We start from the raw sequence: 15,368 nt of genomic DNA, 5'->3' as shown, positions 1-15,368 counted from the left end.
GAGATCTGATAGTCTCCTTAAATGCTACGTTTCTTTGAAGTTGCCTTTTTAGTCAATAGAGATTAGAGATGTTCTTTTATTTTTTTTAATCCACTTCTCCTGAATAATTTAGAGGCAATGGAAATTATCATTACGGGTGACTAAATCTTTGCTTGGATTAAACAAAAACGGGTGGGAAAATTTGTAGTTAAAGGAAATGGCAGAGGTTTATACTTTATTTACTGAGAATTCTATTTTTTCTTCAACTTTTTGATTTTTGATCCCACGGCTTCAGATGGGTATGATGATCTTTTTAAATTGTTTATTTTAATAGTCACAATATTACTGGAATCAAGAAATTTTTTGGGATGCTCGTGCATTATTCTACACTAAATCTTCTTTAGGCTTAGATGCACTTTTTTTTTTGGAACAGCATTAAATGTGTATTTTAGATATCTAAATTTGAATGCCATTTCATTTAATGTAACTTCTTCTTTGTAAAAAATTACATTTATAATTTTGTGTATTTCTAAGTTTAGATTTTGGTTATGTTTTTAAGATTATTCTTTGCTTTTTTTATTTAAATTCCCTAATTTTTTTCAAGGTCAGGAGATCTGGTCCATTTCAATCACAGGTTTTGGTCCATTTCCCATCCATTTTTATAATTTTAGTCTAATGGTTTAAGGCCTAACACACCAAACTTTAAAAAAAAATTGAGATTGAACCTAAACATGCTCATTAGCTTGACCCTGCTCACCTGGCCTTAAAAATCCAGCATAGTTGAGCATTGAGCTAACAAACATAGCCTGTCCATTTTTAGGGTCAAGCTTCAAGTTTATTGTCAGCCTAATCTGACCTTGCCCGTGAATAGCCTTGAATATTAGCTAACCCACTCCCAAAAACCAATGTCATGATTCTGTGATCAAACTTGCCATTGTTTATTTGAAACTACGTAAAGCAATTGTAGCTCGCATTATTATGAACTAATATATCCATCCACTTAACACTCCATGCATAACAATCAACTCATGTTACAGAACAAAGTAAAAAGAATTATATATATTATTTGTTACTGAAACAGTCACATTTACAACCAACACTTCCACTGTTTAACACTAGCATGTCCAATAATCAACTCAGGTTACAACTGAAAAAAACAGCAACAGAAGCGCGCACTATTTACAATTGAACTCTCTATATTTGCAATCAACACTTCAGCTATTTAACACTCAATACGCATCAGATTTCAAATTTACATAACCGAACCAAGATGCAAGGAACTAACACAAAAAAGAAAAATATATGAAGGAAATGCAACCTGCAAGCTCCTGCACTTTAAAAGACAAATAAGTCATACTTCAAAAGGCATGCAATTAGAAAACAGAGCAATTAAATAATTTGATTCTAATTATTCTATGTCATGCAATAACATCAATATAAAAAATATAATCTAAAAGCCCAAGCCGCCTCAGTATACCCATTATTCACAACAAAAGTCTAAAATGCGTATTAAAAAAACAAAGCAATAAGGATAATGAGGCACACTTAAAGGCTGAAGGCGAGGAAGGCTGAAGGAGGACGTCGCCAAAATCGTAAATGGAGAGAGCAAGGTGTGGACGGATGTCGAAAAACTTAGAAAGGGCAAAGAGACTCGTGTAAGAAGTAGATAGAGCAATATGCAGAGTAGAACGACGTAAAAGAGTATAATGATTCTTCTTTTTACAAGGAAGAATCTTGGGCCTTCGTAATAATTTCTCATATTTGAGGTCCTTTATAATAACAATAATTAATTTTCAAATTTGGTCATCAAGAATGATTTTCCCTGATTTATAAATATATGTGTCTATTAGTATATTACACAAGTTAAAAGGCAAAATTAGTTTAAAAGTTTTTACCAGTACCCTTATCTTTTAAAAAGAGCAATGTGCTCTTGAAAGTTTAAAAAGTACAACAATTTTACCGTATTTCAATATTTGACTGACAAAGTGCTAGAACCAATCCTTACAAACCACGTGACAAATAAGTTTGGAACTTTCCCTAATTTGTTGAAGCATCTAAAGTTTCCCATGACTAGACCATCAAAGCCATCTGATTCCACCTCAAGCACCAATGCAACTTGCCACTACTAACATCATCGGGTTTGTCAAAGGGAGAGCGCACCAACACAATGAAGCTTACCATTTTGAGTGCTGATTTTGTTTATCCCACTTGCCACACTCTCTTAACCTCCCCCTGCTATAGTAATGGTATATGTTAGTAAGGGGTTTTGCTAGCTCCATGGAAATGATTTTGCCAATCAGCATGGCCACAAGGAGCACAAGGAAGACAAATAAATAAGAGAGAAGGCTTTGTGGGTGAGATTGAGAGTGTGACACATAATGAAAATTAGCTGGGGTTTTTGAGCGGTGGATTCTAAAAACCAAATTCCAATAAACAATAATTTTTAAATGGGGTTTTAGAACGGTAGATAAATTCATTGACTATGAGAAATTTTTTTATTTGGCAGGAACAATTAAGTGAGGGGAGTAGATTCATTCTGCGTACACGCCATGTTTATTTTTTCCTTCTTATTGGCCACAAAGTCTAAACAAAGGGCTCAAAATATTGCTTTTTTTGTGACTTGAACACATATAGGTGCCCATCTTAATAAGAACATGTCCATTTTTTTCACCTTCTTCTTGGCCACGGAGTTTGAAGAACACGCTGGAGAAAGAACGTATTCTAGTTCTTTAACACCTTCAACCTTACCAAAACCTCTTCTTCAACCCCAACATCCACTTATCGACTATCCTCAAGGCTTTGATTAGTATTATCGGTTCTTTAACCCCCACCAAAGTCTTACTTGATTTCTCCTGTGATTGGCATATTAGGTGATTGTCGGAGTATGATAGAAGGAGGATGGGTTTGTGTTATAGTTATTGCCACGTGGTTTGTAGGGATTGGCTTTCAACATTTCGTCAATCAAATGTTAGTCAAATGTTGAAATAAGGTAAAATTACTTCATTTTTTAAACTTTCGAGAGAACATTACTCCTTCTAAAAGATAAGGATATTAATTGTTCCTTTAAAAAAAATTTTAAAATATTTTTGCTCCTTAACCCATATTACACAGGTGTATCAAAGTACATTTTAAGGCTTGCCCTCTCATTTTTTTTAAATAAAAAACTATGCCAGAGATAGCCAAAAAAGTACTTTGTTATTTTTTTAATTTTTTTATTAATATTATAAAAAATAGATATATTTTTATTTTTATCCTTAATTTTAATTTAAAATTATATTATAAATACAATAAATATTTTGATACTACCTCAAAAATAAAATTAAAAAATAATTTAATTATCAAAAGCTATCTGCATTTTGAATAAAAAATTATTTGCAGAAGGGAGCATCTCCTATCCTGGCAAGTAAATAATCGAAATCACCTTTTACCAAAAAAAAAAAAAAAAATCTAAATCACCTGCATCGTATTATTCCATGACTCCTTCAACCATCTCAGATCTGCAACTCAAGGCGGCAGCATAAATAATAATTATCTTCGTTAACTTTTATCGAAGATTACAGTGTGGTTGAAGGAATTTAGGAACCGTTTTGGAGGGGGCGAATCTCATCATCTCATTCCTTGGCCTGCCACGTGAGTTTCGATATTGCTTAGCGATGCGAACGGGAGTCTTGCTTGCAATCCAATCCAATAAGCTCAGAGTCTAATCAGTTGTGTCACTATCATAAACCTAACAAGTTTGATCATTCTATCAAGTCGCCTCGCTTCTCCTGGAAATTGTAGTCCGCGACTGAAGAGGAGGTGGAGCAGAATCGGAGATGGCCGAAGAAAAAGATCCAACTTCAGTACCTCTCAGTCAAGCTGATAATGCGGCTATTGAGGATCCCGAAGATCCAGCCAAGTCTCCCCCGTCATCTCCCAACTCATCTACTCGCAAGGTCTGTTTAATTCCTCACTCTGCCCTCTTCAAATTTTCTCTGTTTGCCCCACCTTATTTCCCTATAGACTTGTTCATGCCTGTATCTTCGAGCGTCGAAAATCCGAGTAGCCAATGGTGTGGTTTTTTTTCGGAATAACAGTTCCGGGAATACACCACGGCGGTCACAGCCTAGATTATACAAATCCATAATTTTGTTGCGGCTTCGATGAGTTCATACCAGTAGCACCGAAAATCGAACATGGATACGCATTTTCTTTATTTCAATAAGCAGCAGATTGTAATAACGAAAATTGGGGGTTCCCATTGAACTTCAAACGCGTACTGGTGCCTTCTTCTAGAATGTCCAAACCACCCGCAGCATCGAGGGCAGTCTAATGAAAACTCATGTTATTATTACGTTGTGATTTTCTGTCCAAAGGTTAACGCTTTATATGATTGAACACTGACAGCTTGAGTTGTATGTTTTTTGCTTCTTCCTTTTTTTATTACTCCAACAGCATTCCCATTTTAGTCAGTGTAACTCTGGTAGACTGAGTGGATAAGCATTTCATAAGAAGCAAATATATCAGATGCTCTTTGCATTCTGTAGGCCGACGTTGTTGGTTGGAAACTTGCAAGACAAAGTTTCTGTAACGTGTTTGAGGGGGTGAGAAAATGAAGTCTTTCTTAGTGTCAAAAAATAGCTTCTGAGAGCCTGTCCCTTTTTCTGCTAGAGTGGGATTCGCGGTGTCTAGAAGCAGATGAATTGTTGATCATTGTTGTCTTGCTATTGACCTCTAACTCTTTCTATGTTATTGCTTTAGGCCTGCTGCTTTGTTCTCCAAAGTTGGGTCTCGAAGAAATTTATGACTGGATGGTAACGGAGTAAATTTACTGGGATGACTCATGCTATCAGCTTCATAGGCCTGATAATCCTTCTGAATTTTGAATTTGCAGTGTAGTCCTTTTTCCTGTTGCGGTTACCTTTTTCATAACATGGTGGTTTATTCAGTTTGTTGACGGTTTCTTCAGCCCATTATACTCCAGGCTTGGCCTTGACATATTTGGTGAGTTATTTATTTTTCCTTTGATCAACGATGGCTCTAATTAATGTGATTCTCATTTTGGAATTTTTTTTTTTTTGGCATGATTGAGAGGAATTTTTTTGTTCTATATTTTTAAAACATAGCAAGTCAATTTAGAATGATGCACGAACTTGTGAATCCATACCATGACAGGAAGGCATTATTGTTTATTCTTAGAGCTGAGTTCAAATCTGAGACACATTATCAAACTCTCTCTGAATGACAGAATGAGAAGCTGATGAATGTAAATTCTTGTTCCTGTCTTTCTATGTGTAATGACGGTTGAATTGTAAAATTGGATTTAATGATGACTGTTCCTTGTTACTATACTGAGAAGAAATGGTCAATGTAATTATTTGCAGGTTACTTTTGCTGTGTAATGGAGTCAAGGGAAGGGTTAAGTTTACTGACTAATCATTAATTACTTCTGGGCGTGGTCTGTTCTATTTCTTTGTTTGTTGTTTATTACTAAATTGATTTTGGTCATTGGTGTGGCTGGGTTCCAAGGAAGCGTACCAACGGATGCATCTATTAAAAAATATATTGTTATTCACACTTGAGATTGGTTAAAAACCTTGTTGTGTATTGTGCAATAACTTGTCATTCTTTCATACTCTTCTTTTTTCTGTTCGAATGGTGATCTAGGAATTGCTATTCGACCTTACTCCTGAATGTTGTGTTATAATTCAAAGGTTTTCAAATTGTGGTGCAGGACTTGGTTTTGTTACGTCTTTAGTTTTTGTATTTCTTGTTGGCGTTTTTGTTTCATCGTGGATGGGTGCAACTGTCATCTGGGTTGGAGAATGGGTCATTAAGCGAATGCCTTTTGTCAGACATATATACTCAGCATCCAAGCAGATTAGTGCTGCCATATCTCCAGGTATGCTCAATCATGCCCAGCGCAGTTGGAATTCACACCCGTATCTCTCACCTTTGAGTTGTTACTAGTTACTACTAGTCTATATTGTTGATAGAGTGACCATTACTGAATATTGGTGACTAACCTGCAACCATTTGTTATGATATTTTATCTTCTTTACAGATCAAAACACGACAGCATTTAAAGAGGTAGCAATTATTCGTCATCCACGCGTTGGTGAGTATGCTTTTGGCTTTATTACATCAACTGTCACCCTACAGGTACTCCTAATTCTCTTACTCTCTAAAACTATATGCCAGGCCCCATCACATTTACATTGAACATTTTGAGTTCCTGCTCTTTGGTCATAAAATAGCGAACCTGCATAGCTTTTGGTTTTATTGCTTTGTTTCGGCCATATATTTAGCATGGGTGTGATTTTTGTTGTCCACACGTGCACATCCGCCTTGTATAATGAGCGGTCACCTCACCATTAGATCATGTGGTTGAATGATCTTTGAATAAGATGGCATTTGAAGAGAGGGGAACCTAGTTATGTAATATAGGGTTGTCATCTGAAAAAGGAAAACATGCTTGCGGTTGTGGGGGTGCAGTCTTCCATCACAGACAGACATACAAGTACATTATATAAACACATTTGGTTATATCTTGTGCTTGCTTTCTTTCTCGGGTTAGTAATACCCCATTTTAGCTGCTATTGCTGTTTTGTTGTTCAAAAAGCAAAACATGGGGTTCCCTTTTAGATCTTTATAGCCTAAACGGATTTCTTTGCACTTTGTTTTTGGCGTCCATCTAGTCCGTCATCGTTTTGAACAGGTTGATGAAATTGCTTGGAAACCGTTGTGATTTGACCTGCTTTGTTTTGTATATTTACTCCTCGGATTTATCTTTTTTTCCTTCCTTTTCAGAAAGATAATGAAGATGAAGAGCTATGTAGTGTTTTTGTCCCTACAAACCATCTGTATATTGGCGACATATTTCTGGTTAACTCCGAAGATATAATAAGACCAAATCTTTCCATTCGAGAAGGCATAGGTATGTTTTATATGGCGTGATATATGCAAGACCTCCCACCCCATTTGATCTTAATTCTTGAACGAAGAATCGTTGGTAATTACAAATGCAAATTTTGGGATCCTTTTTAATTTTTTGAACATCATCTTAAATTGTCATTTTCTTACCAAGGAAACAAATCTTGGATGATTGTATTTTCAAGTGATGTTATAAAGTCACACTTTGAAAATAATGTTTCTGAAGTTCTTAATCAAACACATTACTCGGCACATTCATCACTTACCCCCTATCTTAATCGTGTGCATTAACAATTGTGATGATGCTGACGCAGAAATAATTGTTTCGGGGGGAATGACTATGCCACAAACGATCTCTCCAGTGCAAAGGGTTGGTCGAGTGAATGACAGAATCCCCATGAACAGACTAGGATAAAGTCCTTATAGGACATATAGTTGCTGTAAATGAGCAGAGTTTTGTCCGATGTTACAGTTTATGTTCAAATGGGAGAGAGAAAGACCTTGAATCTTTGTGGTGTAATACTATTGACTCATTTTTTCTTTACTCTTCTCGACATTGGACATATGAACAGACTATGTTAATTAAAGGCTCCCTTTAATTAACATGAAGTTATGCTCATCTCCCGACTGTCAATGTGTGATTCAATCCTGTCAAGAATAGACTTGTCCTCCAGTATTTTGGGTTCTTCTATCTGATTTAGTGTTAGAAAATTTCTACTGTAATCTTTTTTAGTTTTCTAATTCCGGGGAAAAAAGGCTGCCCTCATATGATAAGCACGTTTATCCCACAGTTTTCTTAAGTGATAATATTATAAAGTGATAATATATTCTTGGAACTCCATGGAAGTGAAATAAAAATAAGATTATTTATTACTCGAGTTTTGGTTTATGACGAGTGATACGCCCTATAAAATGTTTAAACATGCATGGGTTGATTTATAACATGCGTCTTGCATTTTTCTTTTCTTTTCTTTTCTTTTTTCTTTTTAATTTAGACGTGGACTCAAATGCGAGACCGTCCTGATTTTCTATTATCGACCATCAGCGCTATACCTTGTTGATTTTTCATTATTTTTCTTCTCATATCATTCATAATTTAATTTTTAGTCAAAAAATCAATAATTTAATATATGTCATTTTATTGTAGTTTCAGCTGTGTACTCTTTTTAAGCTTAATGGTAAGTAGTTTATTAATGTGGTGTGTGACGAGGGAAGTAAAAAAAAGTGTGTTTAATTGTGATTTTAACCTTAAATGAAGACAGATCATTTGAGCATCAAAAAGGGAGAAAGAATTAAAAAAAGGCCCTCCATGTCACATGCCAATATGTGAGGAATATCCGTCGTAGTATAGAGGGACAACCAACAAAGAATGGGCCTCTTGTGTCATGTACTGTGACGTGAGTTGCATACACCATGGCACATGACCAAATTTGTTGATATACTAGTCACATAACAAATTGAAATCAGAGGAGAGAAAAGGAGGAAATGAAAGACATAAAACTTGCTCTAGTAGGGCAAGAATTTAGGGATCATTCAAGATATTTTGAAGCTTCCTAACCCCCAATAAGTTCATTATGCTTCTCTCTTCTCTTTCTCTTCCATTTTCTCTAGTTTGGAAATTACGGTTTGAGTTGAGATAATGATTTTTAGTTTTTATGAGCTATGGGTCTGAACTCATTGGCTAAAATAAATATGATGACGGTTGTTTATAATACTTAAACCCTACATTTATGGTTTTATGAGTTGTTGGTTGTTGAGAGCCATTAATATCCAATAATAACAATAAATATGGTTGTTGGGATGTGTTGAAGCCATTAATAGTGATTTAATGGCTAATTTATGTCAATGTGGGTTATTGAAATTTATTAAGAGTATGAATGAGAGTGGGTTTATGATTTTGGAAAAAGGGAGAACGTGGAATTATAATATTAAAAATTACTCCAAAAAGGGGATATTGATAAATGTCCTTGTGTTTGGTTGCAGGACAAGCTTTATAAGTTGTATCTTAAGGGGTAAACCTTTGACCTTTTAAACATTTGAGATAATCGGTGAAAAATCTAGTTTGTATAATGATTTGTTAAATCAAATAGTTTAGAACTTGTTAGTGTTTGAAAACTCTTTGATGCAGATTTTGGCAATGTGATGATTATGTGTGAAATTTTGTTAAGTTGTTAGAATAATGATATGCATGTTTATTTATGTGACCAATGATGATGATTTTGAAAACATGATATTTAGAAAATGAGGAATATGTAATATTTAACATGTGACGTATGTTGGAGTAAAAAAGTTATGTGAATATGATATAAGGTTATAGATTGTGTTAAATTGACATATTGAGTGTCAATATGTGCATAGCATGATCATTGACAGGAGTTTCATCTAGGGAGAGGAGTAGAATGGTAAATCCACATGATACTAATGGCTTATCGTTAAAATTGAAAGCTTGCCTTGGCATCAACCGTTGGAATCGGGAAGTAGCCTTTGTCTCATGGTTGACTCAGGATTGTCCTACTTGTTCTTCGAAGGACTCGAACTTAACTAGTCCCCACTAGTTTATGAGAAAGTTAGATTAGGGGTATGACATTTCATAGTTGTTAGTATTAGAAAAAATTGTGGTACACAAGTGAGTGCATTAACCCTAACCTAATAGTTCTTCACAAGTGAAAGACTTAGTTAGTCTGAGTTGCAGATGTAGCCATTTAATAACCACAGGTTTTAAGTCAAAAGTATCAGGAAGGTATAAGATTGGTGATTTTGCATTTAGTTATAACCACATAATTGTTATTGTTGTAGCCTGACGTGTTTTAGGGGTACATGATTGTTATTTTTGCTACCCCAAGATATACATAATTGTAATATCTACTGATATAAGCTACATGCCCAGTCACATGGTTGTTATTTTTGTGGCTGAGGCTATATATGATTTTATGTAAAATGAAATTGAGTTTACTGTCATTTGCATTAATTAATTGATATGCAATTATATAGGCTATGTTGATTTTGGTTATTGAGTGATTGTACTCACCCCTCATTATTAAATATTTTAGGGCTTAGCTCATCGAATCAGGATCAGGAAAAATGATTGGAGGCATATAATTTTAAGTAAATCCTACTTATAGGCCTCTTATTTTTAAATTATGTGTATTAAATATTATTAATTTATCAACTAGGATTTCATTCAATTATTTTTAGTTACATTAAAATTGAAAGTGTTTATGCATTTCATGCCCTAAGCTAGTGATATGTGATTGTAAAACTTATATAGTGTCGAAATACTAATGCAAGTATGGTAAAGTGCATTTAGGTTATTTTGGATGAATATTAATGATTTTATGCAAATTATCTCCCCCTTCTTGTTTTTATAGATCAAGGAATTGAGTGGTGAATTTGTATAATATATGTATTTGATTGAAACTGGTGTATTGCATGAGGCTGAAATGGTCTATTGAGTGTGCTAAGAGGCTTTTAGTATATATTTTGGTATTTGGACATCTTAGTTGTGAGTTAATGTGAAAAAAGAGTAAGTTTTGAAAATGGTGTATAACTTTTGATAGAAAAATGAGTTGATTATAAAAATTGTGCTATTAGTTAGAGTTATGAGAAAGCTCTCTATAAACACCTAGATCACCTCAATCGGACGTCAAATGAAAAAATGAGACGCGTTGAAAGTTCATTTCAGGTGCTGTCATTTGATAGCAAAATTTGCTATCAAACTTGTACAAATGAGCCACAGCGCATGGCATAGAGGCAACACACTGCAGCATGAGAGTGATAAGTCGCAACGCAGGTGCCATTTTGGCAGCAAATGAGTTCTTGTTTCATTTGCAAATGTTTTTATTTGTTTTTGGAATCTCATCCTTCCGCACACATTTTAACCTTTGATTTGTGAATGTTTGATGGTTTATGGAAGTATTTTACATAATAAAAACTTAGGATCCTATTTATATAATTTGACAATTTGATAGTTTCATTGATATCTGGAAATTGGGGAGAATTAGTAAGGGTAACCTTACTTGTGTAGCCCAAAATTTACGCTAATCTTTTTGTGTACAACTGTACTCTTGCTCTTTTCAATTTTATTTCAATGATTTTTGTTCAGTTAGACACGTTTTGGACCTTACCTCAGTCTATTTTCTTAGTTGATTGTTAGTGTAAAGCAATAGTTGATGCTGCTCCTGCAGTTAAGGTTAAGAAAGATTAAAAGAAGGTTGAAGAAGAGGAACATGATCTGGGAGTATCTGTGAACGAATCTTACTTGTTCGGAATTTATCTTCCTTGGTTGGTTAATCTGTTAATATATCTTTCTCATGCTAGGACAAGCTGATGCTATTATAAACCATCATTGCACAGTTAGCGTGGGTGCATGTGTGTGTGATTTCCTTGTGAGGAACAGTAATATTCAGTGACATTTACTTGCTTTTGTTCCCTCACCTTTAAATATATGAAAGTGTTGTTTCTCATTTGATATATGAAAGTATTGCTTCTTATTTGTGAAGTCTTATATAAAAGTGTCCTTGATTTATGTATGTTCACAACTGTGGCTTATTTTTTTTTATTTAGTTATTATCCATCTGCTCTCATATGCTCCTTCTTTTTTCTTAACATAGAGTAAAGTAAGATAGGATTCATTTTAATAGTACTCGAAAACTGCAGCGCTAAAGAAAAGGCATCTGTTTTTAAAGAAATCCTTTCATATTCATCAAAATTAATGACGGGTGTGTTTGGCAATTATATAATTTAGAAGTATATTGTCACAATTGTGTCCCCTAAATTATTGCATCTTTTTGGTCTTACATTTGTTTATGCACTTTATGTACATTTTGTACATGATTTTGCTAATTTAGTCATGTTAAATGCAGTATTTTAAGCATGAAAGCCTTGATTAGTGAAAAAACCTTATAGATCAACTTCTTGCATAAATTTTACCATTAAGTTTACCCTGTTACCCTTTTATGTGCTCTGTTAGTGTCCCTAATGAGTTATGAGTATAACTTGAACTTCAGTTTTTATAGGGAGCAGCTTTGCGATGATTCTAGCCTTGATGAATGTTTATAGTCACGTGACATTTCCTAAACCAAGCCCTTATACTCAATCTTCTCAATTTTGTTCAGAGATATAAAACACACTTGGATAAAGTTGCCTTAATCTTTGTATATTCAGCTAGAAAAGGCAAGCTTGCACCTTAATATCTCCCCAATCAAAAATAAATGTTTTATTCAAAATTACCATAAGCTTTCGTACACTATAATTTATTTTCCCTTTGTATTAGCATGAGACTTGGTTAGAGTGCCAACTTTTACTTAAAGTATTAATGCAGCTGGCTTTCCTTCCATCAACCCCAATTCCATTTTGGTGATATATCATTTCAGCTTTTTTGACAATGACTTTTTTCATCTTCTGTAAAGTATTACTACCATTATCTTAATTTGCTTGCCATCTTTTGCTTCATATAAGAAAGATCACTTCATGTTTATTTTATTGGTTTATGTGATAACACCAATTTGTAGTGTGTAGGTGAATAAGCATTGGTTGATGTAACATAAAAATAGAAATACAAATTGTAGCGTGTAGGTGAATATTTTTTTTAATATTTGATGGTCAAGGTGTTTAAATAGTCCTTTGTTCCCGTTGCTTCTATACAATGTCGGCATCAGCAAAGGTTCAATTGGTTTGTTGTCCCAAGTGTGATAATCTCCTTCTTTAACACACTGATTACTCGGTTTACCAATGTGATAGTTGTGGCGCCATTCGAGGTACCCTTTCTTCATTTTCTTCTTCTTCTTACGTATGTTTTGTGTTCTGTAGCTTAAAAAATTTTGCAAAGTGTTTTTAATTTAAAGATAAAATTGTCTTTTTTTATTTCTAGCTTCATGACTAACAAAAATACTTCATTCCTATAATGTGGATTTTTTGTATGTTCAATGAATAGACATAAATCGGTTGCTTCTTCTTAGTTCTATTTCCATTGTATGTTTCATGGCTTTAGGCTTCACAAATTTTGCCCCGCCTTTTTGATTCTAGCTTCGTGATTAGGAAGATATGTCATATTGATTTTTTTAATATCAAATTCATAGGAGATAAATCAATAAAATATTGAAACGTAAGAATGAAGTGAAGCTAGGATAAATTTGTAATCTAAGAATGAAAAAACATGATAAACATTTTATTTTATCTTTGCTTGGTTGTTTCATCTGCCTTTTTGACTAGAAAATAAAGTTATTTGTTATGCATATTCATATAGTAGAAAGGCATGACTTGATTTGCCCTTTCTCATCTTAATATCTTTATGATTCTTATATCTAATTTTTCATTTCTTAGGGACACCATTTGAGAAGAATGGGATGTATTAATAGATGTCTTATCATTGTAAATGTTAAAATCCTATGTGTCTTCTTTCCTTTGAAAAAGATATTTTTCGATCTAGCATGTAAATGCGCACTTAACTTCTTTCCCTTAATGTTGTCAATCTCTTGACTTAGACTTGAGGTGTTGCAGGAGAGTAAAAAGGGGTGAGAGGAGGAGAAAAAGTTGGAAGAAGAAAAGGATGGGTGGTGGCAGTGGCAGGAAGAGATCTTAGATTGTGGCTTAGCATGGGCTTTCTTATCCACATTGTTTTGATTAGGCAAGGAAAAAGCCCATGCTGAGTCATTTGGTTGCTCTGAACATATCCTCGTTTTCTTTTCTTTATTATTATTATTTTTTTGTAATTGGTATAGAATCATTTGAAATTACTATCATTGCCTTGAGTTTAGCGGGCCAGATACTCAGTTGTGGATTGGCACTATTGAAGATCAAGATTTCATGAATTTAGTAATGTCAAAAGTAACCTCTACTAATAAAAAGATTGGCATTATGTAGAAACACAATTAAGCAGTAAAGATAGCAATAAGCTTTTGTATGAAATTTTTCTTTAACGCTAATAAAGTTGTCTAATTTGTTTTTTAGTTTATTTATGATTTACATGTATTAAAGGTCTTGCTCAAGGTGCAAAATTATCAATTACTTTTTCATATAATAACATTACCATTTTCTTTTGGCACAACACTAATTATTTCTACTTCTTATATACAGGACTTGGGGATTTGTTTTAATTTATATGGAGGTTTAACTATTTATGAGGGTTATGCTTGGACTTGTAATGAAGCACTAACCTCCTCTGAAGCCATTAACAAGTTTTTGATGTTTATATGAGGGTTTGGATGGTTAAATCATGCATATACCAATGGCTTTTTCATATTTTTTTGGTTTTGTGGATTGTAATGCTAGGCTTCCTTGATGGTAAATTTTGTTTGGTGTATACATATTAAAAAATACTATAATTAGTTTACAGTATCATGCCAAGAATTGATCTTTTTTGAAAAAAAATATAAACTTGCTTTTCTTTTTACGTCTTTGAATACGTGATTTTGTTGGGAACACTTATAGTATTACAAAATTTGGCCTAATTTTAATATTGAATTCAATTTAATATTCACTGTGAAAAACAACTCTAGCATTACAAAATCTAAATTATCTTGTTAGGAAGAAGAAAATAAGTATGTGATTCTACTTCCAATATCCCAAAGGACTTTCCGAATATAAAGAGTTTTAATTTTTTTTAGTAACATTAAATAATATTAGTCTCAAGTATTAATTAAGTATATTCTAACTCAATGGCCAAAACAAACTACAGCTCTAATCAAACATGGTTTTTTTTTTTTTTTAGGGGGAGTAGCCTAAGCGCACCCACGCACACATATACTTCACAAGTCTTAACAGCATCCACAAATAATATTACGAATTAATGCGTAGAAGGCCATTGTTATAACCACGCCTCCTATTAGGAGTGTTCACGGGACGGGACGGGATCGGGACACCCCTGTCTCGTGTTCCGTCCCGAAAAAAAATCGGGACTGAATTTTAATCCCGTGTCTCGTCCCGTCTCGTCCCCAAAGTCGTCCCGTTCCATTAAGAGTCGGGACGGGACCGGGATAAGGTCGGGACGTCCTGTCGTATCGATAAATGAAATAATGTCGAAAAAAAATCTGGATAATAACGTTCATTAAAATTTTAAATCATATAATTTATTAAGTTTAAAATTAAAACAACACAAGCAAATAAATAATAATAATTTAAAATCAATTATTGAATTATATTAATCACAACTACATATTATAATAACAAATACAAGTTATCTTTATGCTATAAGATTAGCAACAACAGGCAAGTCAAACACAACATCAAATCATTATTCTTTTACTTTAGTGAAGATGTACTACGCTAATTATTCTTCTAAAAATAAGTAAGAAATATGTTATAAATAAAAGTTATTAAATAGATAGAAATAAGAATAAATTATATTAATATAATTAATATATTATAAAAAAGATATCACCATATTTACTCCATGCCATTAAAATTATCAATATAAAAAAATTTAGTTTTAAATAAGAATTGCAAGTATTAAAAATATAATTGATATACTTAATATAAGT

The 15,368-nt window shown here is 33.5% G+C and overlaps 1 protein-coding gene across 1 annotated transcript; it reads left to right on the top strand.

The window, feature by feature from the left end:
- The first annotated feature begins 3,486 nt into the window (after positions 1-3,486).
- LOC129320628 (protein LIKE COV 2) lies at positions 3,487-7,567 on the top strand. Its single transcript, XM_054966161.1, has 7 exons — positions 3,487-3,914; positions 4,720-4,772; positions 4,853-4,962; positions 5,693-5,860; positions 6,023-6,120; positions 6,769-6,895; positions 7,206-7,567. Exons 1-7 carry the CDS (start codon positions 3,795-3,797, stop codon positions 7,304-7,306), a joined length of 777 nt encoding a protein of 258 aa, XP_054822136.1. The 5' UTR covers positions 3,487-3,794; the 3' UTR covers positions 7,307-7,567.
- The last annotated feature ends 7,801 nt before the right edge of the window (positions 7,568-15,368 follow it).

Source organism: Prosopis cineraria, unplaced genomic scaffold (assembly GCF_029017545.1).
Source record: "Prosopis cineraria cultivar Desert tree isolate PC_DT_omini unplaced genomic scaffold, ASM2901754v1 PC9, whole genome shotgun sequence".
Classification (NCBI taxonomy): domain Eukaryota; kingdom Viridiplantae; phylum Streptophyta; class Magnoliopsida; order Fabales; family Fabaceae; genus Prosopis; species Prosopis cineraria.
The sequence above is the reverse complement of the archived record's forward strand: the minus strand, read 5'-3'. Positions and strand labels throughout refer to the sequence as shown.

Excerpts from the sequence above, each read along its gene's own strand:
- LOC129320628 (XM_054966161.1), top strand. The coding sequence starts at position 3,795 with ATGGCCGAAGAAAAAGATCCAACTTCAGTACCTCTCAGTCAAGCTGAT. Across the intron at positions 4,773-4,852 it reads AAGAAATTTATGACTGGATG|TGTAGTCCTTTTTCCTGTTG; the intron begins GTAACGGAGTAA and ends TTGAATTTGCAG. Across the intron at positions 5,861-6,022 it reads TAGTGCTGCCATATCTCCAG|ATCAAAACACGACAGCATTT; the intron begins GTATGCTCAATC and ends TCTTCTTTACAG.